Source organism: Prinia subflava, unplaced genomic scaffold, assembly GCF_021018805.1.
Source record: "Prinia subflava isolate CZ2003 ecotype Zambia unplaced genomic scaffold, Cam_Psub_1.2 scaffold_63_NEW, whole genome shotgun sequence".
Classification (NCBI taxonomy): domain Eukaryota; kingdom Metazoa; phylum Chordata; class Aves; order Passeriformes; family Cisticolidae; genus Prinia; species Prinia subflava.
The window spans coordinates 175,297-197,208 of NW_026961070.1; the positions used below are offsets into that span (position 1 = coordinate 175,297).

General features: G+C 69.8%; 6 protein-coding genes across 9 annotated transcripts; 2 read left to right on the top strand and 4 right to left on the bottom strand.

Moving 5' to 3' along the window:
- Positions 1–91: 91 nt before the first annotated feature.
- PPP1R35 (protein phosphatase 1 regulatory subunit 35) lies at positions 92–1,071 on the bottom strand. The gene is made up of 4 exons (XM_063425268.1): positions 927–1,071; positions 621–852; positions 438–540; positions 92–332 (listed from the first exon to the last, which is right to left on the bottom strand). Exons 1-4 carry the CDS (start codon positions 1,011–1,013, stop codon positions 107–109), a joined length of 648 nt encoding a protein of 215 aa, XP_063281338.1. The 5' UTR covers positions 1,014–1,071; the 3' UTR covers positions 92–106.
- A 206-nt stretch (positions 1,072–1,277) lies between these two features.
- LOC134565653 (TSC22 domain family protein 2-like) lies at positions 1,278–3,217 on the bottom strand. The gene is made up of 4 exons (XM_063425283.1): positions 2,246–3,217; positions 2,077–2,171; positions 1,817–1,865; positions 1,278–1,633 (listed from the first exon to the last, which is right to left on the bottom strand). Exons 1-4 carry the CDS (start codon positions 3,215–3,217, stop codon positions 1,439–1,441), a joined length of 1,311 nt encoding a protein of 436 aa, XP_063281353.1. The 3' UTR covers positions 1,278–1,438.
- NYAP1 (neuronal tyrosine phosphorylated phosphoinositide-3-kinase adaptor 1) lies at positions 2,773–7,072 on the top strand. Its single transcript, XM_063425244.1, has 7 exons — positions 2,773–2,907; positions 2,988–3,130; positions 3,716–3,866; positions 4,371–4,606; positions 4,818–5,672; positions 5,756–5,903; positions 6,144–7,072. The coding sequence occupies exons 3-7, from the start codon at positions 3,718–3,720 to the stop codon at positions 6,646–6,648; spliced, it is 1,893 nt and encodes a 630-aa protein (XP_063281314.1). The 5' UTR covers positions 2,773–2,907; positions 2,988–3,130; positions 3,716–3,717; the 3' UTR covers positions 6,649–7,072.
- Positions 7,073–8,127: 1,055 nt separating this feature from the next.
- On the top strand, positions 8,128–11,018 carry AGFG2 (ArfGAP with FG repeats 2). Of its 4 annotated transcripts, none has more exons than XM_063425261.1 (12): positions 8,128–8,475; positions 8,733–8,826; positions 8,907–9,022; positions 9,107–9,203; positions 9,273–9,396; positions 9,480–9,593; positions 10,033–10,096; positions 10,183–10,226; positions 10,310–10,381; positions 10,523–10,582; positions 10,720–10,772; positions 10,850–11,018. In XM_063425261.1, the coding sequence occupies exons 1-12, from the start codon at positions 8,249–8,251 to the stop codon at positions 10,910–10,912; spliced, it is 1,128 nt and encodes a 375-aa protein (XP_063281331.1). In that variant the 5' UTR covers positions 8,128–8,248; the 3' UTR covers positions 10,913–11,018. The 4 variants fall into 4 exon arrangements, with proteins under 4 accessions (XP_063281331.1, XP_063281330.1, XP_063281328.1 ...); XM_063425260.1 differs by having other exon boundaries at positions 8,205–8,475; positions 9,303–9,396; positions 9,486–9,593; XM_063425258.1 differs by having other exon boundaries at positions 8,206–8,475; positions 9,486–9,593.
- Positions 11,019–11,893: 875 nt separating this feature from the next.
- LRCH4 (leucine rich repeats and calponin homology domain containing 4) lies at positions 11,894–16,091 on the bottom strand. Its single transcript, XM_063425275.1, is given in 18 exon segments — positions 11,894–12,118; positions 12,200–12,267; positions 12,803–12,895; positions 12,996–13,042; positions 13,125–13,194; positions 13,197–13,222; positions 13,338–13,378; positions 13,746–13,823; positions 13,895–13,941; positions 14,021–14,067; positions 14,153–14,210; positions 14,297–14,393; positions 14,481–14,548; positions 14,621–14,757; positions 14,859–14,964; positions 15,041–15,167; positions 15,241–15,385; positions 15,827–16,091. Coding segments are annotated over 18 exon segments (1,557 nt in total). The 5' UTR covers positions 16,023–16,091; the 3' UTR covers positions 11,894–12,012.
- Positions 16,092–16,737: 646 nt separating this feature from the next.
- Positions 16,738–21,485, bottom strand: PCOLCE (procollagen C-endopeptidase enhancer). The gene is given in 10 exon segments (XM_063425246.1): positions 16,738–16,962; positions 17,046–17,115; positions 17,117–17,220; positions 17,518–17,783; positions 18,014–18,108; positions 18,110–18,151; positions 18,516–18,640; positions 20,022–20,280; positions 20,768–20,885; positions 21,279–21,485. Coding segments are annotated over 10 exon segments (1,353 nt in total). The 5' UTR covers positions 21,410–21,485; the 3' UTR covers positions 16,738–16,819.
- Between the last annotated feature and the right edge of the window lie 427 nt (positions 21,486–21,912).

The following is a 21,912-nucleotide window of genomic DNA, read 5'->3' on the forward strand; positions in this document are numbered from 1 at the left end:
GGGGGCCCCAGAATAAAGGAGGTGATTGGTCAGCGGGGGGGGGTCGTTTATTTTGGGGAGGTTTTTAAAGGATGAGGGGAAAATCAGAAATCACAAAAATATTTGTTTATTTTGGATGGAAAAAACGGAGATTTTCGGGGGGGGGGCGGGGGTCGCCGCCCCTCAGCACCCCCCCCACTGCTGCAGCTTCTGGAACATGGCGAAGGCGGCTCCGGGGGAGCGCGGGAGGGCCCGGGGGGGCTCGGGGGGGGGCGTGCGGGGGCAGCCAGGGACCCCCGCCCCCCCCGGCAGCGACCCCCGCCAGCGCCCCCAGCCGGGGCCCGGGCACCTGCGGGGACACGGGAGAGCGGGGTGGGGGGTCCCGTCAGTAACGGGGGGGGGTCCCGTCACCCCGGGGGGGGGCGCGGGGCGGGGGTCGGGGCCGGGTCTCACCTGCGGGGGGGGGCGCAGTGGGGACCCCCCTGCGCGGGGCCGGCGGGGGGGGCACGGCCAGGCTGACGAGGCCGCGGAAGAGGCGCCGCGCTTGCGGCACGTTCATGGCTGAAACGGAGCGGATTCGGTCAAAGCGGGGCCCGGGAGGGGTGGGCGAGGGCGGACCCCCCCTCCCGGCCCGGACTGACCGGCGGCCGCCGCCCCGCCCAGCGCCGAGCGCGCCGCGAAGGAGCTGCCCAGGAGCGCGGCCGCGGCGCGGGGGGCGTCGAACGCCTCGGGGGGAGCCCCCCCGGGCCCGCCCCGGCTGCTGTGCAGGGTGGGGGTCGCCAGGGGGGACGGGACCGGGAGCCCCCCGTCTTCATCCTCCTCCTCTTCCTCCTCCTCCTCCTCCCGGAGCGCGGGGCTGGGCGCGAACCGCACCTGCGGGGGGAGAGCCGCGCTCACGGAGCCGCCCCGGGCGCGGTTTTGGGGGTCTCACCTCCCCCCTCCCCCACCTGCCGGGGGCCGCCCCCGCGCCCCCCCCGCCTCAGGATCCCCCCGGGCGGCGGCGGCGGCGGGACCGGGACCGCGCGCGGCCTCATGGCGGCGGCGGCCACGCCCCTTTTCCGCCGGTGGCCGCGCCCTTAGCGGTGACCTCACAAAGATGGCGGCGCCCTCAGAGGCTCTCTGACCGCCCCAAGATGGCGCCCCCGGTGGTCGTGCCCTTCTCAAGATGGCGCCCCGGCGCTTCCTCAGCCTCGGAGGCCGCGGGTTCGAGCCCCGCCTCGGCCGGAGCCGCTCCCGCCCCTTCTCCCACCCCCAAATCCCTCGAGTTCTCCCCCAAAATGAACACGGCCCCTCCCCCGTGCTGTAAAAATCGCGGGTTTATTAAAAAAGGCCCCGAATCGCGCGGGAAGGCCGAGAGAGCTCAGCGCTGCTCCCTCCTTTCCTCCCGATGAAGCAGTGGCGGCGCAGCGAGCGCGGAGGCCCCGCCTGGCCCCTGAGAACCCCCCGAGACCCCCCGAGCTCAGGGGGGCGCGGGGGGCGGCCCGGGGGGCTGCGGGGACCCCAGCCGGGCCAGCTGCTGCGGCGTGGCCAGGCCCCGGAGCAGACGGTTCTCCCTCTCCAGCGCCGCCCGCCGCTCGCTCAGCTCCCGGATCTGCTCCCGCAGCGCCTCCACCTCCTCCCGCACCGCCAGCAGCAGGTGCGACTTCACCAGGTCCTGCGGGAGAGGAGTCAGCGACCCCCAGGTGCCCCCAGCCAGGACCCAAATCTGGCTCCCAAAGCCCCCATAACCCCCAGTTATGACCCAAAGCCCCCTCACGCCTCCCTTCCAGGACCCAAAGCTCCCACAGCCGCAGCCGCCATCAGGGCCCGGACCCCCCGTTAACCCTCCCGGTCTCACCATGGCCCTCTCGATCTTGTTGTCGATGGCGGTGACGCCGCTCCCGGCGCTGGGGACAAGGACGGGGTCAGACGGACAGATAGACACCGCCCCTCCCCCACCCTGGACACCTTAGGGGTGGGGGGAGGGGCAGAGCTTCCCCTCCTCCCCCGTTTCCTTCCCCTTTTTAGGGTGGGGGAGGGGAACCCGCGCCCCTCCCTCGCACCTGCCCAGCCCCACCCCGGAACCGGAAGTAAGCAGACCGGAAGTCCCCCCCTTACCCCTCGTCTTCGCTCTCCTCGCCAGCCAATCCCAGGCGCACGCTGAGCTCGGCCCCGCCCACTGGGCGTGGCGAGGGGGGTTTGGGGGGCAGCGCCTGTAAACAAAGCGGGGCGGGGGTCGGGGGGCGTGGTCTTACCGGCCCCGCCCCAGGAGACCCCGCCCCCTCACCTGCTGCACGAGCTGCGCGAAGGCCCCGAGGGACCGGGGCTGGTGGGGGGCGGGGACGGCCCGGGGGGCGTCCAGCGACACCGGGACCCTCCCCCCGCCGCCGCCACCTCCCCGCGGCGACGCGTCCCGCTCGTAGAAATCGCGGCAGAGCCACCGGCCCCGCCGCAGCACCTCCCCCGGCGACAGTAAACGAACGAGGCGGAACCGGGACCCGCTGGGGCTGCCGGCGGAGGAGGATGAAGAACCGGTCGCGGCGCCGGAGGCATCGCCGGCCGCGGTCCCGCTGCCGCCGCGGACGCTGGTGATGGCGAAGCCGCTTTTCTTGCGGCTCATGGGGGCGGCGGCGGCGGGAGGAGGAGGAGGAACATGGCGGGGCCGGCCCGGAGCCGTTCCCGGCGGCGGCGGCGGCAGGACCCGGAAGTGGGAACCGGAAGTGGTGTCGCTCTTTAAGGCGTTCCCGGGCCGCACGCGACGCGCCCCGCCCCCGACCGCGCCCCCCTGGCGGGAAGCCACGCCCCCCGCAGCGCGCCCCTCTGGCCACGTGACTGCCCGGCGCCGCGCGGGTCCTCCGCGCCGCCAGGGGGCGCCCGCGCGGCCGCGGCGCGTCCCGGACGCTGCGTCAGCGCCAATGGAGCGGCGCGAGCGGGAGGCGGGAGCGGCCGGTGAGGGAGGAGGGGAGGGATGGGGGTGGGCCCGGCGCCCCTCCCGCGCCCGGTGACCACCCGCTGCCCCTCCCCCGCAGGCCGCTAGACCCCCCCCGCCATGGGCCAACGCCCCCCTTGAGCCCCCGGCCCGGGCCCGGCCGTGCTGGCGGCGGTGGGGGGGGGGGGTGCGGCGCAGGATTCCCCCCCCCCCCCAACCCCGGGACCCCCGAGAGAGCGACAGGTAACGAGGGGCGGGGTGGGAGGAGGCCGAGAGCCCGGGGGGGGACGGAGCATCCCGGTGCCCGGGTGGGGTGGGGGGACCCCGCATCCCGAGGGGTTGGGGGCGATGGGGGAACCCCGGGATCGAGGATAATCTGAGCGTTCGCATGGGGAGGGGCGGGCTGGGGGGACCGGAGGGGTTTGGGGGATCCCCGGGATCGCTGCGAGCCGAACGAGCCGGGTGTCCACGGGCGTTCGGGTGGGCTCGGGCGCACCCCGGCATCACCGCGGAGGGGCCCGGGTGGGGTTGGGGAGCCCCGGCTGGCGGGGGGCAGGGGGACCCCAGGGTTCCTGAAGGTGGGGGAAGGGCAGAGGGTCCCAGCCGCCGGGTGGGGAGGGGGCTCGTGGGGTGACTGAGGCGTCGGGGGGGTTTGGGGAGGACGGACATTGGGGGGCTTGGGGGTGGCGGAAGGCAGGGCCATGCGGGGGTCCGGGAGGGGCGGGGGCGGTCCGAGGACGCGGGGTCCGGGCGGGTCTCGGGAGCGGAATTCGGGGGCCGGGGGGTCGCCGGCCCGGGGGGGGCGGGGTCTGAAGGCCCCGCCCCCAGCCATGAGCGCCCCCCCGCGGTCGGAACTCGCCGCCGCCGCCGCCGCCCTGCTGCGCCTGGGCGAGGAGCGCCCCCCGGCGGCCGCCATGAGCCTGCTGCAGCGCAAGGGCCGCCCCGAGTGGCGCCCCCGCGAGGAGGAGCCGCGCAAGGGGTGAGGGCAACGGGGACACCCCGGGGGGGTCACAGGGGGACCCCTGGGACCGCCGCGGGGGGACACAGGAGCCCCCCAGGACTGCCCTGGCGGGAAGCCGGTATCCCTGGGAACACCCTCGGGGGACACTGGGAGCCCTCAGGACCACCCGGGACCTCTCTGAGGGGACCCCGGGAACCCCAGGACCACCCTGGGTGGTCACCAACCCCTCGGAATTCCGCTGGCAGGACCCGAGGAGCCCCAAATCCACCTGGGAGAACCTGGGACCCCTGCCCCTTCCCAGTGCAGATGGGATCCCACAGCCCCGATGCTGCCCTGCACTCCTGGGATTGACCCCGAGACGCACAGCCCACCCTCTGCTTCCCCAAGGATGGGTGACCCCAGTTCCCCCCTGTACTCCAGTGCCCCTGCTCCACTGCAGCCAAGTGCCAGAGAATTTCTGAGGGGGTCAGGGTGTCCCCAGAAATTTCGAGATCGTCCTGACTGGCTGTGTCCCCTCCCCAGGGTCCCCAAGGCGCGGGAAGGGGGGTCCCTGCGGCGCCCGCTGCGCGTGGGGTTCCTGACCCTGCCGGCACCGCAGGAGCGCGGCCCCCGGCCCTGTGCCCCTGGCATGGCCCCCCGCTCCCTGTCCTGCCACGCTGTGGGGCTCCCCGACTCGGGGGTGCCCCTGCGCCCCCCCGGGCCCCGCACCGGGCCCCCGGAGGGCCGGGGCCTCGAGGCACCGCCGGCCAAGAGAGGTGGTGAGTGGAACTGGCGGGGTTTGGAGAGGGCTTGGTGGGGCCGGGGGCGTCTGGAGGAGGTGGGGGCGAGGGAGGGGCTCAGGCTGGGTGGGGTGGCACGCAGGGGACAGGGAGTCTGGTCTTGCGGAGGTCTGGGTGGCACGGAGGGGACACAGGGAGTTTGCGGGGGCACAGAGGGCGTCGTGCCCCCTGACACCCTTCCCTTCCCCAGGCACCCCCCGGGGGGGCTGCGTGCGGCAGACGCCCCCCCTGAAGCCCTCGCGCAGCCCCCAGACCCGGCTGTCAGCCGGTGCTCCCCCGCCCCCCCTGGCCGAGCAGGGGGAGGCGGAGGAGCCCGTGTACATCGAGATGGTGGGGGACGCCCGGGGCATCCCGGGGGGGGACCCTCGGCGCGGGGGGCCGGGGGCAGCGCCCCCCCCACCTGCCGAAGAGCCCGAGGCCATTTACGAGGAGATGAGCTGCCCCCTGCCCGCGGGGGAGGGGCCGGGACACGCCCCTTTCCCGGGACACGCCCCCTTCTACGGACACGCCCCGCACACCGGACACGCCCCCCATACCGCCCACGCCCCGTTCGGTGGCCCCGTGCTGCACTCCGGCCACGCCCCTTACACCGGCCACGCCCCTTTCTCTGGCCACGCCCCTCATGCCGGCCGCGCCCCCTTCATCGGCCACGCCCCGTTCTCCGGCCCCGCCCCTATCCCGCCGCCCTTCCCCAACCTGCTGCCGCCCCGCCCACCCCCGCTGGCCCCGCCCCCCGAGGGCTCCTCGCGCCTGCCCCTCCCCTCGCGCCGCGAGGGCCCGCCCCCCGCCCGCGCGCGCAGCCACTCCACGCCCCTGCCCCCGCACCACGCGCCGGGAGCCGCGGGGCGCGAGCGCGGGGGGGCGGGGCTCGGGCCGCTGCCCCTCCCACCCTCCGCCGAAGCTCCGCCCCCGGGGAAGCGCCCGCCCGCCTACGAGAGCCTCCGCGGGGGCGTGGCGCCGGGAGGCACCTCCCTCTCCCGCGAGGAGGACCCGCCCCTTCGCCGGGGGGGAGGAGCCCCCGCCCGCCGCGGGAAGGAGACCGAGAGTGAGTGACAGGGGCGGGGCGGGGCTTGCGGCGGGGCCACGCCCCGTGGGCGGGACTGACACCACCCCCCCCCCTTTTCGCAGAGGCACCGGAGCCCCCCCGGGAGGAGCGGGGGGTGGCGGGGGCGGCTCTCCCCCCCCTCCGGGATCCCCGTCCGGGCCGAGGGGCCCCGGGGGCGGCCGGGCCCTCCCCTGCCCTGCCAGACCTTCCCCGCCTGCGGGAGAGCCTCGGGTACGTGCGGGGGCAGCGGGAGGCCGCGGGGCACTCGTTGGGGACGTTGGAGGGGCACAGGGCCATTGCGGGGCAGGTGGGGGACACGGCGGGGAAGGACACCGGGGGCGGGGGTCTGCAGAGCGATACGGGGACAGCTCCGGGGGGAACGGGGACGTTCGCGGAGATGGGGACGGTCCTGGGAGGGGGCGGCAGGGGGCTCCCACCGCGTCCCCCTGACGCGCTCCTCCGCGCCCACAGAGCTGCCCGGGGGTCCCCGCCTGGGCCGCTCCGCCTCCACCTCGGGGGTGCGCCAGGCCGGGGCCCCCCCGTTCCCGCGCGGCCCCCCGACATCGCGCCCCCTGTCCGGAGGGGTCCCGGGCGGGGGGAGCTTCCCCGCCGCCGCCCGGCCCCGGGACGGGCAGCTGCAGGAGGTGATCGACAGGAAACGCTGCGTGTGCACGGAGATCAAGGCGCGGGGGGGGCGGGGGGGGGGGGCTGTGCAAGCAGGACAGCCTGCCCCCCCTGCCCGCCCCCCCCGCCTGGAAAGGGGGGGCCGCTCCCGAGGGCCGCCCCCCGCCCCCGCCGCCCCCCGGCACGCCCCCGGCCCGCCGGCCCCACGCCGTGCTCTGGGACACCGCCATCTGACCCCCTCCTCCCGCCGGGGGTGCCTGGAGCACCCCGAATCCTGCCCCTAGAACTTGGGGGGGAGGGGGTCCCCAAAATCATGGGGGGGGCTCCTAAGGATCAAGGGGGGCGGTCATAAAGTGGGGAGGGGGGGGCGACACGGCTGGGCCGGGTTGGGGAGAATTGGGGGGGTATTTATGGTGTGTTGAGCCCCCTCGTAAATAACGGGGGGGGGGGCACACTCCTAACACAAAGGGGGGAGGATGGAGACCGCCCCTTCCGGGGTAACAGGGAGGGACCCCAAAAAACGGGGGGGAAAAAAACACCCCAAAAAGTGGGGCGAGGTCAGGCCCCTCATGAAGGGGGATTAAACCCCCCCCGGTGCGGGGGCCCCCCACTAAGGGGGTGTCGAGCCTCAATATCGGGGTACTAAAGGGGTCCCTATAAGGGGGGGGTAGAGCTCCCCAATAACGGGGGGTGCGCCCCTCCCTAGGGGTGTCCGGCCCCCCGAAAGGGGAGGGTGCTGTAACTGCTTTGCAATGTATTTATGGGGGGGTATTTATGGGGGTGCATCAAGCGGGGGACGGGGACGGGGGTTCCGCTCCGGGGGTCCGCAGTGCGGCCTGTGGGGGGGGTTCGGGGGGGTGTCGTGTTGGAGGGGGGACCCCAATGCGGGAGGGGGGGGGTGTGTGTGAGAGGGGAGGGGGGATCTCCTCTGGGATTTTGGGTGGGGGACCATGGTGGGGGGCAAAGGACCCCCCCCCAACCCTTTCCTGGGACTCCCCCCAGGCCCTCTGTGCCTCATCCCCCCCCACGCCCCCCGCTACCAGAATTGCCTTCGTCCCCGCGGGGTCCGGGGGGGCCCCAATTTTGGGGGGGGGGGCGTGGGGACGGGGGGGTTTTGTTACGTGGTTCTGTGCACTATTAAAGAGAGATGCAGCTGGAAACGCTTGTTGGGATTGGACTCCCAAAATGGGACTGGGACCCCCCCCACAGCCCCTCACAACGTGGTCAGGGAGGGGTAAAAGGAGTTGGGGAAAAATGACCTCAACAAGCTCAAAGGAGGGAGGGAGGATGTGGATAATAGTGATTTTTATGTGAAAATGACCCAAAAAGGGATAGAGGAGTGGAAATAATAGTGAAGTTTTGGGAGAAACGACTCGAAGTGGTAGGGAGTAATAGGTGGGTGATAAACACCCAAATCGAAGAGAGGAATAGGGAATTTATAAGGATATTACTCAAATTAAGGAGACTTCACCTCGGTTTTGGGTATAAAACCCTCACCAAGGGTGTAAGTAATGGGGGGAAAGACCCTGAGTGAGGGCATTGAAACTCCCCAGATCATCTCGTCTTGTGGTGGAGAGGAGCAATATTAGAGACTTCGGGGGGAAATTACCTCAGAAGAGGAATTTTTCCCTGAGTCCGTGAGGGGGTCCGGGGGAAGAGCACAAAAAGGGCGGGAATAACCAGCAGTGCGGAGACCCCTAGACCCCCATCCCTCACAGCAGGGGTAGGCGGGACGTACCCGTGCTGGAAAACGCTGATTTTTCCGTGAAACCTCTCCGGAATGAGGCGTCTCCCGCCGTGTCGGGGGGCGATTCCCCTCAGGGCGGGGGGGGCCGGCGCTGAGGGCACGGAAAGGGCGGGAAGCGGCGGCGCGCGCGGGCCGCCAGGGGGCGCTGCCCGCGGCCAATCAGCGGCGGCGCCGCGGCGGGGGCGGGGCCCGCGCGAGCGGGAAGATGGCGGCGGGCGGCGGCGGGCCGGGCGCGGGGCCCGGCGGAGGCCCCGGGGCCCGCAGGGGCAGCGCGGGCCGGGACGCGGAGGCCGAGGTTTGGTGCCGGCGGGTTCGGGAGCTGGTGAGCGCGGTTCCCGCCAACCGGCTCTGCTTCGAATGCGGCCAGCGCGGCGTCACCTACGTGGACATCAGCGTGGGCAGCCTCGTGTGCACCGGCTGCTCGGGGGCGCTGTGAGCGGGGCGGGGCCGGGGGTGTGAGGGAGGGGGCGGGGGGCGGGGCTAGATAACGGAGTGGGCGGGGCCGTTCCCCCCGCGCTGTCATTGATTTGCTGCGCCCGGCGGGGGGCGGGGCTTAGCGGGAGGGGGCGCGGCCGGGGCACGTGGCCTCACACGCGGGTTCTTGGCCGCCTCTGTTTTGAGGGAAAAAAGCTCCGTTCTGGGTGTTTATGGGCGCAGGGGGGGCGCTGACCCCCCAAATCCCTACCCAGGCGGGGGCTGAACCCCCCACACCGTGTCAAGTCCATCTCCATGACGACGTTCACGGAGGCCGAGGTGCAGTTCCTGCAGGCACATGGGAATGAGGTAAGGGAGGGGCTGTGGAGGCCCTGCCGTCTCCTCCCCACCCTGCCCACACCCCCGTGTCCCCTCCCCGGCCCCCCCAGGCCTGCAGGAGGGTCTGGCTCGGCACCTTCGACCCCCGCACTTCGCTGCTGCCCGACTCCCGCGACCCCCAGAAGGTGAAGGAGTTCCTGCAGGAGAAATACGAGAAGAAACGATGGTACGAGAGGAGCTGGGGGCACGTTTACCCCGGGCAGGGCAGTGTGAGAACGCCCCCAGTCAATATTTTCCCTCCCCACGGCAGGTACGTGGCACCAGAACAAGTGAAACCCCCCCAAAGCAGTGCAGCGGAGCCGGGGCCCCCCCAGCTCCTCCATGGGGACACAGGGACGCTGCCACAGGTGAGAGCAGGCCACTCCTGGGGCTGCCCGGGGACAATGCCACCCCCTGACCCGGCGGTGCCCCCCCAGCCCCGCCCAGCTGCCCAGCGCCCTCCCCAGGCACCCCAAAAGGCCAGCACCGACCTCCTGGCTGACATCGGGGGGGACCCCTTCGCCGGCCCTGCCCCGGGACCCGCCTTCGCTGCTTTCCCTGGTGAGCCCGGGGGGCTCCGAGGGGCACGGGAGGGCTTGGGGAGGGTCGTGGTCAGCTCTGAGTGACCCCAGTGCCCTCCCCAGGCCCAGCCCCAGCCCAATCTGCCTTCCCCAGTTTCAATGCCTTTGGGACCAGCCCCGGAGCACCGACATTTGGGGGAGCTGTGCCCCCCTTCCACATCCCACCCACCACCGCAGGTACCCTGAGACCCCCCTTGGGAGAGGGGCTTGGGGTCCTCCTCTCACCCTGTGGGGGACTAGAGAGGGGTTTGGTGCCCCCCGCCACGCCTTTGGGACACTTGGGATTAATGGGCAGGGGGGAGTCGGGGTCTCCCCGTTCCTTGTGGGGTTCTGGGGAGGGCGCTTGGGGTCCCACCATCACTCCTGGGTAGCTGTGGGGCCATCAGGGAAGGGTTTGGTGGCAAGCTGAGACACCTGGAATTTTTGGGGAGAGGGCAGGGAGTCCCCCTACCTCATTCTGGGGGATGGGGAGGGAGTTTTGGGTCCCATCCCACCCAAGATTAATATGAACCCCAACTTTGTCGAGTGTTAGGGGGAGGTTTCGGGGGCTCTGTTGCTCTCAGGGGTCCCAGGAGTTTTTGGGACCCCCCCCACGGTTTCTCTCTCGTACCTGCAGGAGGTGTGGCTGCACAGGGCGTGGCCACCCCTGCTCTGCCCACAGGGGGAGGAGCTTCTGCCAGGTACTGCCCTCCCCCTCCCCTCCCCCCACTCTGGGGGGGCGGGACCTGACCCTCCCCCCCCTCACAACTGCCCCTCCCCCCCGCAGCCTCTTCGGGACCCTCCGGGACCCCCCAGCGCTGCCCCATGGGGGTAAGTCAGGGTTCACCCCACCTTTGCACCCCGAAAAGTGAGGGGGGGGAGCCCAGGGGTGACACCTGTGCCCCCCTCCCCAGGTTACACCAACCCCTTCACGGCGCCCGTGACCCCCAGAGCCTGCACCAACCCCTTCCAGAGCAACGGCCCCGGTGAGCGACCCCCCTGACCCCCCTGATGACCCCCCCTGACCCCCCTGAACCCCCCCGACCCACCTGATGACCCCCCCCCGACCCCACTGCCCGGCCAGGGTGGGGTTTGGGGGGACCCCAATTCCCTGTTCCCTCTTTTAGGTGCTGCTTTCACCTCAGCCCCTGCTCCTGGGGGCTTCCCCAGCCCCTTCCAGGCTGACGGTAAGAGCCGGGCTGTTAAATATTGATAAATATTGATAAATATTGATAATTATTGATAAATATTGATAAATATTGATAAATATTGTGGCGAGCTCTGCCCAAGCCCCTGCTGACCCCTCCCCGTTTCACCCCCCCAGGGCTGCCCTTCGCTGCGTTCAACGTTGCCAAAGCTTCCACCAACCCCTTCGTGGTGAGGAGGGGGCCGGGGGTGAGGGGGGGTCCCTGAACCCCTTTCCCCGCCGCTGACCCCCCCGTGTGCCCCCCCAGACCGTCCCGGCCCCGGCGGCGCCGTTCGGCCTGAGGCACCCGAGCACCAACCCGTTCCTATGAGCGCTGCGGCCCGAGGGGGGCCGTGGCAGCCGGGACCAGGTTTTATTTTTGTTCCCAGAGGTTTATGGCGATATCTAATATATATTCGATAAAAACGGTTTCGGTCCCGGTGCCTCCCCTCAGCTCTCCGCCGTTCCCCGCACTAAAGATGGCGGCCACGGGTGAGGGATCCCTTCTCAGCGGTGCCCTCAGTAAAGATGGCGGCGCTATGGTCCCCTATGCGCCCTCAGCCAAGATGGCGGCCGGGGCGTCTCACGGCTGAGGGCGTAGCCATGGCGGTCTGCCCTCAACAAAGATGGCGCCGGCCCTGCGCTGGGGGCGGGGCCTCCGGTGAGGAGGGGGCGTCAAGGGGGGCTGGGCTGGTCCGGGACCTGCGGGGGAAGGGGGGGAATCAGCGGGGGCTGCCCGGGGAGCGGCTCTGGGGGGGCAGCGCAGCACAGCTGGGGGGGGCAGCCCCTTCTGGGCGCAGAAAGGGCGAAAACGGCCAAAGAGCGGAGCAGCGGCAGCAGGAGACGGGCAGGACTGAACCCCCCCCGCTCCCCCCCCCCGGTTTTGGTTCCAGCCGGTGACCCCCGAGTGTCACAGAGGGACAGGGATGTACCAAGTATGGTTTTGAGGGGGGTATCCACGCTTTAGAAATAAAATCGTTATTATAATGATTATACTAACAACGGTAAAATAGTTAAATATAATATTTTTAATATAATTAATTACAATAAATTTTGGTCATCCGTATTTTAACATTCTTTCATCATAATTAAATTACAATTAACTATAATTATTAACTTATTATGCTCACAGTCCCGTATAACAACTCGTTATAACAACTCATTATTATAATAGTGACAACTCGTTATAATAATAAATCTCATCATAATAACTCATCGAAATTAATTACAACATGAATAATTAAAGTCATACACTCCCGGGGGGGGGCAAAAGGGGGTTTAGCCCCTCCCCCTTCCCTGCCTCAGTTTCCCCAGCGTTAAGGCACAAGAAAAGAAGGGGGGGGGGAGGAAAGGTGCAGAGGTGGGACCCCTCTCCCCGCCCCGGGGGGGCTCCCCGGGGTTTGGGGGGGCTCCCCGGGGTCTGGGGGTCCCTCAGCAGCCGAAGAGCGCGTGGTGGGCGGCGACGAGCAGCGCCATGAGGAGGCCGTAGAAGAGGGCGAAGAGCAGCCCGGGGGGGGGGGCGCTGGGGGCGTGGGGGCTTCACCTGGGAGGGGGGGACTCCGAGTCAGCCGCAGGAGGGCGCGGGGACCCCCCCAATCAACCCCTCCCCCCCAAAAACGGTACCTGGAGGAGCCCCGAGCAGCGGCGGGGCGGCGACGGCGGCGCCCGGCGGGTCCTGGGGGGGCTCTGGGGGGGCAAAGGGGGCGCCGGGGGGGATTGAGGGGTCCTTGTTGGGGTCACGGGGGGTGTCGGGGGCTTGGGGTAAGGAAAGGGTCAGGGAGGGGTTGGGGTTCGGGGGGATTTGGGGGCCTGAAAAAGCGTTTTGGGGTTTTTGGGGGGCTGGGGAGGGTGGAGGGGTCTCTAAAGGGGGGTTTCCTGGGCAATGGGGGGCGGGGGGAGGTTTCGGGGGGCTCAGGGAGTGTTTCACGGGGGCTCAGGGGGTGTTTCAGGGGGGCTCAGGGGGTGTTTCAGGGGGGCTCAGGGGGTGTTTCAGGGGGGCTCAGGGGGTGTTTCAGGGGGGTTCAGGGGGTGTTTCAGGGGGATTCAGGGGGTGTTTCAGGGGGGCTCAGGGGGTGTTTGGGGGGGCTCAGGGGGTGTTTGGGGGGGCTCAGGGGGTGTCTGGGGGGCTTCAGGGGGTGTTTCAGGGGGGCTCAGGGTGTTTCAGGGGGGCTCAGGGGGTGTTTCAGGGGGGCTCAGGGGGTGTTTTGGGGGTCCCACTCACGGCCCAGGGGCGCAGGCGGGCGGCCACGCGGCCCAGCAGCTCCGCGTCCCCCAGCTCGTCCGGGAGCTGCAGCTGCAGCAGCGCCTCGAGGCTCTGCGAGGGTGGGGGGCACAGCAGGGACCCCCGGAGGGGTGAGGGGGGAGCAGAGCCCACCCCCCCAAAAACAGGCAGGAGAGAGGGGAGGGGGCATTACCTGGCGCATCTCAGCCATCAGCTCCCGCTGCTGGGGGTCCGGGGCGGCTGCGGGGGGACAGGGGGGGCTCAGGAGGGCCTGGGGGGCACCGCAGGAGGGGCACGGGGGGGACGGGGGGCTGTGTCCTACCTGGCTTGGGGGCACTGCGGGAAGAGGAGCAGCAGGGGCTGAGGCAGGCGCTGTGTTTTGGGGGGGGTGCAGGGGGCGCCGGGGGCTCCCTCGGGGTCCTGGGGGACGCAGGGTGTAATTAACACTCCTGTTAATTAGTGCTGAGCCCGGGGGAAGGGTAATTAAAGCCCATGTTAGTTAGGAACGAGCCTAACAAGTCACCCAGGTCCTCACCGGCGGCGTCGGCGTCTGGGGGGGGTCTCTGGGGGAGGGTCCTGTGGGGGGTGAGAGCAGCCAGTGCCCAGCCCTTGTGCCCCTGTGCCCATCCCTGACCCCGTTCCCAACACCCCAAAGCTGCCCCCCATCCCTGTCCCCGTCTGCCCCCTCGACCCCCAGCCCTGTCCCCGTCTGCCCCCTCGACCCCCATCCCTGTCCCCGTCTGCCCCCTCGACCCCCAGCCCTGTCCCCGTCTGCCCCCTCGACCCCCATCCCTGTCCCCGTCTGCCCCCTCGACCCCCAGCCCTGTCCCAGCCCCATCCCAGGCTCCCAACCCCAAACCCATCACCCCAACCCCAAATCCATCACCCCAAACCCCAAATCCATCACCCCAAACCCCAAACCCATCACCCCAAACCCCGGTACCTGTCCCTGCTCCTCTCCCTCTCTCTCTCCATCCACACCTCCAGGTTCTTGGGGCGCCGCCGGCAAGTGGGGACCCCCCTGCAGGGAGAGGGGGGTCAGAAACCCCCCTGACTCCCCCCTGAGCCCCCAGACCTCCCCAGACCCCTCACCTGATCCCCTCAGGGGTGTCACCTCTCGGGCTCCGGCTCTGCTGCTCCTGGGGGACAAAAGGAGGGTCCACGATTTGGAAGGGGAGCCCCAAAACTTGAGGGGGAGAGGGGTGGGGGTGCCATCACCTCAGGTGAGGGCTCCTCCTCCAGCTGCTCCGGGTCACTGTCACCGGCTGTGGGGACAAAGGCGGGGGTGACAGGGGGTCCCCAGAAGGGGCCAGGAGCTCCCGGGTGTTTTGGGGGTCCCACTCCCCTCACCTGCCCCGCTGCGCGCCTCCTTGTGCTGCCGGGACGGCTCCGAGGCCTCGTCCATGGACTGGAACGGGGCCAAAAAGGGGGTGCAAGGTGGGGGACACCCCGAATCTCCCCCGTGCCCCCCAAAATGCCCCCCCCAAATCCCACCTCGTTCCCCGACCAGCGCTTGCTGCCGCTGTCGACGCTGTGGAAGCCGGAGTCCAGCCCGCCCCGCTGCCGGAGGGGACACGGCTCGTCCGGGGGGCTGCAGGGGGGGCAAACTGTGCTGAGAGACCCCAAAAACCCCCAGCAGGGGCCAGGGGGGTCCCCCCTCTTCGAGCCCCTCCTTTACCATGCCGGGGGAGGATGCGCAGCGGCTTCCAGGTACTTGAAGATGTGGACTTTGCCCTTCAGGCAGATCTGGGGTGGGGGGCACAGGGGGGTCAGGCGGAGCTTTCGGGGGCTCGGGGGGATCCCCGGCCCCCTCCTCACCTGCGCGGGGGGGAACTGCAGGGGGTTGTTGTCGGCCAGCAGGACCTGCAGGTGCCGGAGCCGCCGGAAGCAGCGCGGGATCGCCGCCACCCGGTTGCAGGAGAAATCCAGGCGGACCAGGGGCAGCTCCGAGAGCTCTGCCGGGGCACGGAGGGGACACACGGACACAGCGGGATGGACGGGACCCTCCCGGAGCGGCGGGCAGCCCCCCCAGCACCCCCCCGAACCCCTCACCCACCCTCGGGCAGCGCCGCCAGCTCGTTCCGCCGCACGTTGAGGTCCCGCAGCGCCCGCAGCTGCCCCAGCCCCGGCGGCAGCGCCCGCAGCCGGTTGCAGCCCACGTCCTGCGGGGCACAGCGGGGCTCAGCCGGGGCCCGGCGCGGCCCCGCGGGGCTCGGCCGCGGCCCCCGCGGCTCTCACCAGCTGCCGCAGCGTGCGCAGGGCGCCCAGGTTGGGCGGCAGCCGGGCCAGGCGGTTGTTGCTGGCGTTGAGGACGCGCAGGGGCAGCAGGCAGAGGCAGGCGGGCAGCGAGCTCAGCTGGTTGCGGCTGCAGGGGGGCACAGCGCGGTCACTCACTGCCGGAGCCTCCCCCGATCGCCCTGAGCGGGGCTGGGGCGTACCTGAGGTCCAGGTGCGCCAGGGCCTGCAGGTTGGCGATGGCCGGGGGGACGCTGCGCAGGCAGTTGTGGTACAGGCTGAGCCCCTCCAGCGAGGGCAGGCGGCAGGCGGCCTCCGGCACCTCCCCGAAACGGTTCCGGGACAGGTCTGCGGGGACCAGGCGGACACGGGACATGCGGGACGGGGACCCGCAGGGACGGGACATCCTCGGGACGGGACAAGAGACCCCCAGGGGGAGGGAGCGACGGGGACGCTCAGGGAAAGAGGCTAATGGGGACAAAGGACCCCCAGGGATGAGGACAGAGCGCCGGGGACAGCGGTGCTGATGGATCCCAAGCGCCCCGTCCGCGGACCCAGAGCCGCCCCAGCTGCCACGGGGAAGCTGAAGCCGCGGGACCGCCTGGACCGGGCGCTCCGGCTCGGCCCGTCCCGGCGCCTCCTCTCCCGCCCCCGGCACCTCCCGCGGGCCGAGGGTGGCGCCTCGAGAGGCGGGGCACCCACGGCTTCCCCTAGGCGCGGGGAAACACCGCGAGCGATCCCGGGCTGTGGAGAAGGGTCGGTGGTCCTGCCCCGGGGCCGCGGCCTCACCGGCCTGTGTGGTGTCGCTGAGGTCCCAGCGCCGCGCCGCCGCTGCCGGGAAGGCGCGCAGCCGCCGGCCGGCCAGGCTGAGGGTCCCGGAGGCCTCTGCTTCTTCCAGGGCGCGCTCAGTGCCGGATCCTCCGGGCAGGCGGCCCAGCGGCGGCGGCGGCTCGGCTGGGACAGTCCCCACCGCCCCCGCCGCCATGGCGAGCCCGGAGCTCCGCTCGCCGCGGCCGCCGCTGCCCGACTGAGCCCCGGCCGCTTCCGTACCCCGCCACGGGGGCGGGGCCAGAGCGGCAGCCAATCAGAACGAGGGGCGCGCGGGGCGGTAGCGAATCGGACGGGGTGAGTGGGGGGAACTGCCAGGAGAAGTGCGGAAGTTTGTTCCTTGATTGATGGGTTTTCTGACGAATCGACTTCAAGCATTGAGGGGGTGTGCTGCCCATCTGCAGCCAATCACGACTAAGGCACAATCTTCACCAATCCCGAGCGGGGAGGCGGAGCTTGTTGCCTGGCAACACCCGCCAATATTTTGGTGCCATCGGCCAATCGAAATCGGGAAGGCGGGAGCAGCACCCGAGATTGACGCGGAACCAACCAATCGTGTTTGACACAAAGGCGGGACTGTAAGAGCCCCGCGAGGGGACGGTGGCGTGGCGGCTCCACCAATCATGAGTGACGGGAATGATTGACAAGCCAGGAGGAGCAAGAGAGCCAATCAGAGGCGTAGAAAAGGTAAGCAAAGTGTTGGAGCCACGCCCTCAAACGGGCCGCGCGCTGTTCTGGCTCCTCCCCTTTCCCGCCCCCCGCCTCTCTTAAAGGAGCCGCACCATTTAAAGGGGAGTTTTTGGGGGGGCCAATTCGTCCCCCCTTGAGCGCACGGCAAGGGCGGGGTCCCCCCAGCTCCTCCACTCACACGCTCCATCTCTGCACCCTTTATTAGCGTATCTGCGGGGGGCGTCCCCCCAAGGCGGGGGGTTCCGCGGGAGCTCGGGGGGGCTCTCAGGGGGTCCCCCGACACGGCCGCTTGCTGAGGTTCCCCAAAACCTGCTGCTGCTGCGGGCGGTAGGGCACCACGAAGGCGTCGGGGGGCAGCAGGGGCGCCCCGTCCGCCCCCAGCCGCCCCATCAGGACGTAGCTGGAGCCTGCGGGAGATTTGGGGAGGGGGGTGTCAGGACCTGGCGGGGGAACAGAGACCCCTCCAGGGCCCCCCGCCGGGCGCACCCACCTTTCTTGAGCGCGGGGCAGAGGCGGCAGGGCAGCTGCAGCCGCAGCGCGGCCCCCTTGGCGGGCGGGGGGGACCCCCAGGCCCCCCGCCTTGTAGAGGCTGAGCACGGACACCACGGCCGCGGCCGGCTCCTGCGGCGGCCCCCGCGACACCGATTTCACCGTCCCCGTCAGCACTGGGGACGCAGGAACGAGGGGGGGGCGTCAGGGTCCCCAAAACCTCGGACACCGCCGCGGGTTGGGGGGTTCGGGGGGGCCCAACCTCCCCTTCCCCCTCCCCGGCCCCGTTTTGGGGGTCACAGCTGCCTCCCATCCTCACCCATCCTTCCCGTTTCTGGGGGTTCCAAACCGCCCCTGCCCCGTTTGGGGGGGTTCCACCCCTCATTTTTTGGGGATGGGGGTCCCACCCCTCTCACCTCATTTTTGGGGGGGTCCCCACCCCTCGCCCCTCATTTTTTTGGGGGGGATCTCACCGAAATCGCTGCTGCAGAAGTTGCTCTGCAGGGTCCCGGAGCGGCGGCAGCGCTGCGGGCAGGGGGTCCCCGGGGCGGGGGGGGCCGTGGGGGGCCCCGCTTTGGGGTCCGGGAGGGGAGGGGGCTTCCCCTTCCCGCCCCCCCGGGGCTTTGCCGGGGCCGGCCCGGGGTCCCGTAGGGTGTAGGTGGCCGAAAAGCCGTCGGCGGTGACGCTCAGATCCGACACGAACTGGACCAGCAGCTCCGGGGAGCTGGAGACGATGGGGCTGGGGGGGCACGGGGGGGTCAGGGGGGCCCCCGGGGGTCGAGGGGGGCTCTCGGGGGGGGACACGGGCGTCAAGGGGGGGGGGTCCAAGGGTGGCGTTCGCGGGGGGATCGGGAGGGGTTTGAGAGGTTCGGAGGGGTTCGGAGGGGTCGGGAGGGGTTTGGGGGAGTCCCGGGTGGGCTCGGGGGGGCTGGGCCGGGCCGGGGGGCTGGGCCGGGCCGGGGGGCTCACCCGGGGGTCTCCTCCCCGCAGAAGCGGCCGAGGCGCCGCGCGTCGTCCCGCGCCCCCCCCTCGAACACGGCCACGTAGTCGTAGCGGCAGTGGGGGGTCGGGCTCCACGTCGAACTTCCCGAACCGCAGCTCCACCACCTGCGCCCCCCACCCCGGCCCCCCAAAATCCGGGCTCAATCCCCCGGCCCCGGATCCCCCCGAACCCCCCGGGTTCCCTCAGCCCCTTCCGACCCCTCCCCAAATTCTCCCGAGCCTTCCCGAACCCTCCCGGTCTCTTCTCGAACACCCCCGACATCCCCTTGGGACCCCCCCCAAGGATTTCTGATCCTCCCCAAATATCTCCTGTCCCCCTCAAATATCTTCTGTCCCCCCCGGACACGTGCAAAGCCCCCCTGTCCCCCTCCCCCCAAATCCCTTCCTGATCCCCCAAATCCTCCAAACGACCCCGGTGCTGCCCCAAACCCGCTCTGCCCCCCCTCCGGGCGGCCCAGGACCCCCAAACCTTGTCGGGGGGGCCCACGATGTGCCAGGAGCAGCTGATGCCGGGGGGATAATTCTCCTCGGGCCAGTTCGGGGTGTTCAGGCTCCCCTGGGGCTTCTCCAGCCGCCCCCCACAAAATTGATGCTCTGGGGGAGGGAGGCAGGGCGGGGTCACATTTTTTGGGGGGCACAGACACCTTTGGACCCCCCGTCCCCTTCCCCACACCGCCGGCGTCTCCTCTGTCCCTGAGAGCCCCTAAAATTTGGGGGGGGGGGGGGGGGGGGAGGCTCTGCCAAAACCACCCTGGGATTGGGGGGAGGGGATGGAATTTGGGGAGCAAGACCCCCCCCAGGAAAGTTTTTTTGTAATTTTTTTTTGAGGGGGGGTCGTACTCACCGTCAAAATAGTGCCAGGACTCCCCGAAAAAATGGGGTTTATTAAAGACCCCTGAGCGCCGCCGTCCCTGGGGGGGCCCTGCAAAAGGGTTGGGCTGGGTTGGGGGGGGGGGCCGGGGGTCTCCATGGGGGCTTTGGGGGTGGCCGTGGGGTTTTTTCAGGGATTTGGGGGGGCTGTGTGGTGGATTAGGGGGGTGTGGAATGTTCTGTGTGTCTTTGGTGGGAGTCTCCACGTGGATTTGGGGGTGTCCGTGGGGTTTGGGGGTCTCCACGGGGATTTGGGGGTTTTGGGGTCTCCTGCTCTCCAGCAGCGCTCCCTCTCCCCCTCTCCAACTCAGCTTTTCCCTCCATTTTGTGCCGTCCTTCTCTCTTCATTTTTCCTGACATTTTGCCCCGTTTTTTTCTCTGTTTTTTCCCTCAAACTTTTTCTTTCTTTTCACTCATTTTCCCCTCAGTTTTTTTAATTGTTTTTCTTTTCAGCTTTTTGCTTCCATTTTTTCTTTTCCTCTCATTTTTTCTCCATATCCCTTCACACCTTCCCCTTCTTTTCTGTTCAGCTTTTCCCTCCTTTCTTCCCTTGCACTTTCCCCTCATTTCCCTCTTTTCTCCTCACACTTTCCCCCCATTTTCTCTCCCCTCATTCCCATTTCTTCCTCATGCTTTTCCTTCATTCCCCTCTTTTTTTTTTCCCTCACATTTTCCCCCATTTCCCCATCAGGTTTTTTTCCCTTTCTCTTTTCAGTTTCACACCTTTTCCACTCACACTTTCTCCTCACTCCCAGCCCTTTTTCTTCATGCTTTTCCCAATTTCACAGTTCCTCCATCCCCTTCCAGCTCTCCTCTCTTTTCCCATCTCACTCCAGGACCCCCAGCACCTCCTGGAAGGGTTTTTAAGGGCTCTCCTCGGGGTCTCCGTGGGATTTTGGGCTCTCCGCAGGATTTTGGGGATGTCACTACAGACTTTTGGAGCTCTCCCCGTCTCCAGGGACGCCTTCGGGTGGTTTTGGGGGTGTCCCCGTGGGGTTGTCCCTGCTCCCCGCCGGCGGTGCTCCCTCCCTCCCTCCCCATCGGATTTTTTTTTTTTATTGTTTTTTGAGGGGGGGGTCTCCCCTGCAGCCCCCTCCTCACCCACCGTTGCTCGGGGGGCTGCCGGCGCTGAACCAGGCCAGGAAGCCCCTGCCGGCCGTGGCGCCGTCGCTCTCCATGCGCAGCCGGAGGCGGTTTTGGGGCGCCCGCAGCGCCCCGGGACGGAAGGTGCCGCAGAAGCGCCCCAGGAGCGGCGCCCCGGGGCCGTGGCCCCCGAACACCGAGAGGGCGTCGAAGCGGCACAGCGGGTCCGGCTCCAGGTCGAAGATGCGGAAGGACAGGGTGGCCACCTGGCCCTCGGGGACCTGGGGGACGTCGGGGGGGGTCACCGGGTGGCCACCGGGGGGTTTTGGGGTGACACCACCACCTGGCCCTCAGGTGACACTTTGGGGTGTCACCACCTGGTCTTCATGAACTTAGGGGGGTATGGGGACACCGAAGGGCCAGGATGGACATCGGGGGACAGCAGGGGACGTCAGGGAACATCGGGGGACATCAGGGGGCATCAGGGGACAGCAGAGACAGCAGGGGACAGCAGGGGACAGCAGGGGATGTTGGCATATTGCCATGAGGCCCTTGGGTTTCTGGGGGGCGGCACGAAGTCACATTGGGGGGACACAGGGCGATGTCACCGCCTGTCCCTCAGCCCCCCCCGCGGGAACACCTAGGGACAGCCGAGGGGGACCCCCCGCGTTTTGGGGTGCTCCTGGGGGGGCTGGGATGTCCCTGGATGGGTCGGGAGGCGGGTGGGGGTTGCCCCCGGGTTTCGGGGTGCCCCGGGGGGGTCCGTACCGTGATGGTCCAGGTGCAGTTGCTGCCGGGGGGGTAATGTCGGGGGAAGCCCTCGCTGGCGATGAACCCCGACTCCCCGCGATGGTCCCCCCCGCACGGGAATACCGGGAACACCGGCCTGGAGGGACACGGGGGGGTCACCGGGGAGCCACAACGGGGGAAATCCCCCAGCTCGGGGGGATCCCGGATCCCCGGAGAGGGGTCCCGGGCTGTGCGGGATCCCGGTTCCGGGGAATTTTGGGGCAATCCCGACTCTGAGGGGGGATCCCAGCTCGTGGCGGGGGTTCCGGACCGAGGAGCAAAAAGCTCCCGGTGCCCAGGGAGGTGTCCGGGACGGCGCGGGGGTCCTGGACGAGGCTGTCCCGTCCCGGGAATGTCCCGCCTCGGGCCGAGCCCTGTCTGCGGGGGCGTCAGTCCCGTCCCGGGGTGCCACGTCCCGGGGGAGGCCCCGTCCCGGGGGTGCCCTGTCCCGTCCCGGGGGGGTCCCGTCCGCTCCCGGCGGTGCCGTTACCTGCTGGCGTTGGGCCGGGCGCTGGGCTGGGGGCTGGGGGCCGGGTCCTGCCCCGCGGCCGGGACCGGGCTGAGAGCCCCCAGCGCCCCCAGCAGCAGCAGCGGCAGCGGCGGCGGCCCGAGGCGGCTCATGGTGGCCGGGCCGGGGCGAACGGGGCCGGAACGGGGCGAACGGGGCCGGGGGGGGACCGGGGGTACGGGGAGGGCGGGAGTGGGGGGCGGTCACGAACGGGAAGGGGCGCGGCCATGCGGGGACACGCCCAAAGGGGGCGGAGCTCCAGACCCCAGCACTGGGCTGCCAGCGTGGTGGGCGGGGCTTGCGCAGATGCCGCGCCCACGACACGCCCATAAACGGAACGGGGCGGAGCCGAGGGGAGTGGGCGGGGCCTGCCGTCCCCGTTGAGCTTCACAAGGGGGCGGAGACTCCACCCGGCTCCGCCCCAAGAGGCGTGGCCTGAGCTGCCAGGCTGGAGTGGGCGGGGCCAGCAGAGAGGCGGTACCAGAAAGGGGGGGCCAAAACCGAGGCTCTTCTTTTTAATTAGCGGGATGGCCATAATTAATTAGGGGCTCCCCTGCAAGAATCGGGGTCCTCCTGATCGAGGGCCCCTCCCACAGACACACACACGCGGGGGGGG

Coding starts and splice junctions, on each gene's coding strand:
- NYAP1 (XM_063425244.1), top strand. CDS start 3,718: ATGAGCGCCCCCCCGCGGTCGGAACTCGCCGCCGCCGCCGCCGCCCTG. Junction 3,867..4,370: donor GAGGAGGAGCCGCGCAAGGG/GTGAGGGCAACG, acceptor TCCCCTCCCCAG/GGTCCCCAAGGCGCGGGAAG. Junction 5,673..5,755: donor CCGCGGGAAGGAGACCGAGA/GTGAGTGACAGG, acceptor CCCTTTTCGCAG/AGGCACCGGAGCCCCCCCGG.
- PPP1R35 (XM_063425268.1), bottom strand. CDS start 1,013: ATGAGGCCGCGCGCGGTCCCGGTCCCGCCGCCGCCGCCGCCCGGGGGG. Junction 853..926: donor GCGGGGGCGGCCCCCGGCAG/GTGGGGGAGGGG, acceptor CTCCCCCCGCAG/GTGCGGTTCGCGCCCAGCCC. Junction 541..620: donor GGGCGGGGCGGCGGCCGCCG/GTCAGTCCGGGC, acceptor GCTCCGTTTCAG/CCATGAACGTGCCGCAAGCG.
- AGFG2 (XM_063425261.1), top strand. CDS start 8,249: ATGGCGGCGGGCGGCGGCGGGCCGGGCGCGGGGCCCGGCGGAGGCCCC. Junction 9,204..9,272: donor ACACAGGGACGCTGCCACAG/GTGAGAGCAGGC, acceptor GTGCCCCCCCAG/CCCCGCCCAGCTGCCCAGCG. Junction 10,583..10,719: donor CAGCCCCTTCCAGGCTGACG/GTAAGAGCCGGG, acceptor TCACCCCCCCAG/GGCTGCCCTTCGCTGCGTTC.
- LOC134565653 (XM_063425283.1), bottom strand. CDS start 3,217: ATGCGGGGTCCCCCCACCCCACCCGGGCACCGGGATGCTCCGTCCCCC. Junction 2,172..2,245: donor TCGCGCAGCTCGTGCAGCAG/GTGAGGGGGCGG, acceptor CTTTGTTTACAG/GCGCTGCCCCCCAAACCCCC. Junction 1,634..1,816: donor ACAAGATCGAGAGGGCCATG/GTGAGACCGGGA, acceptor CCTCTCCCGCAG/GACCTGGTGAAGTCGCACCT.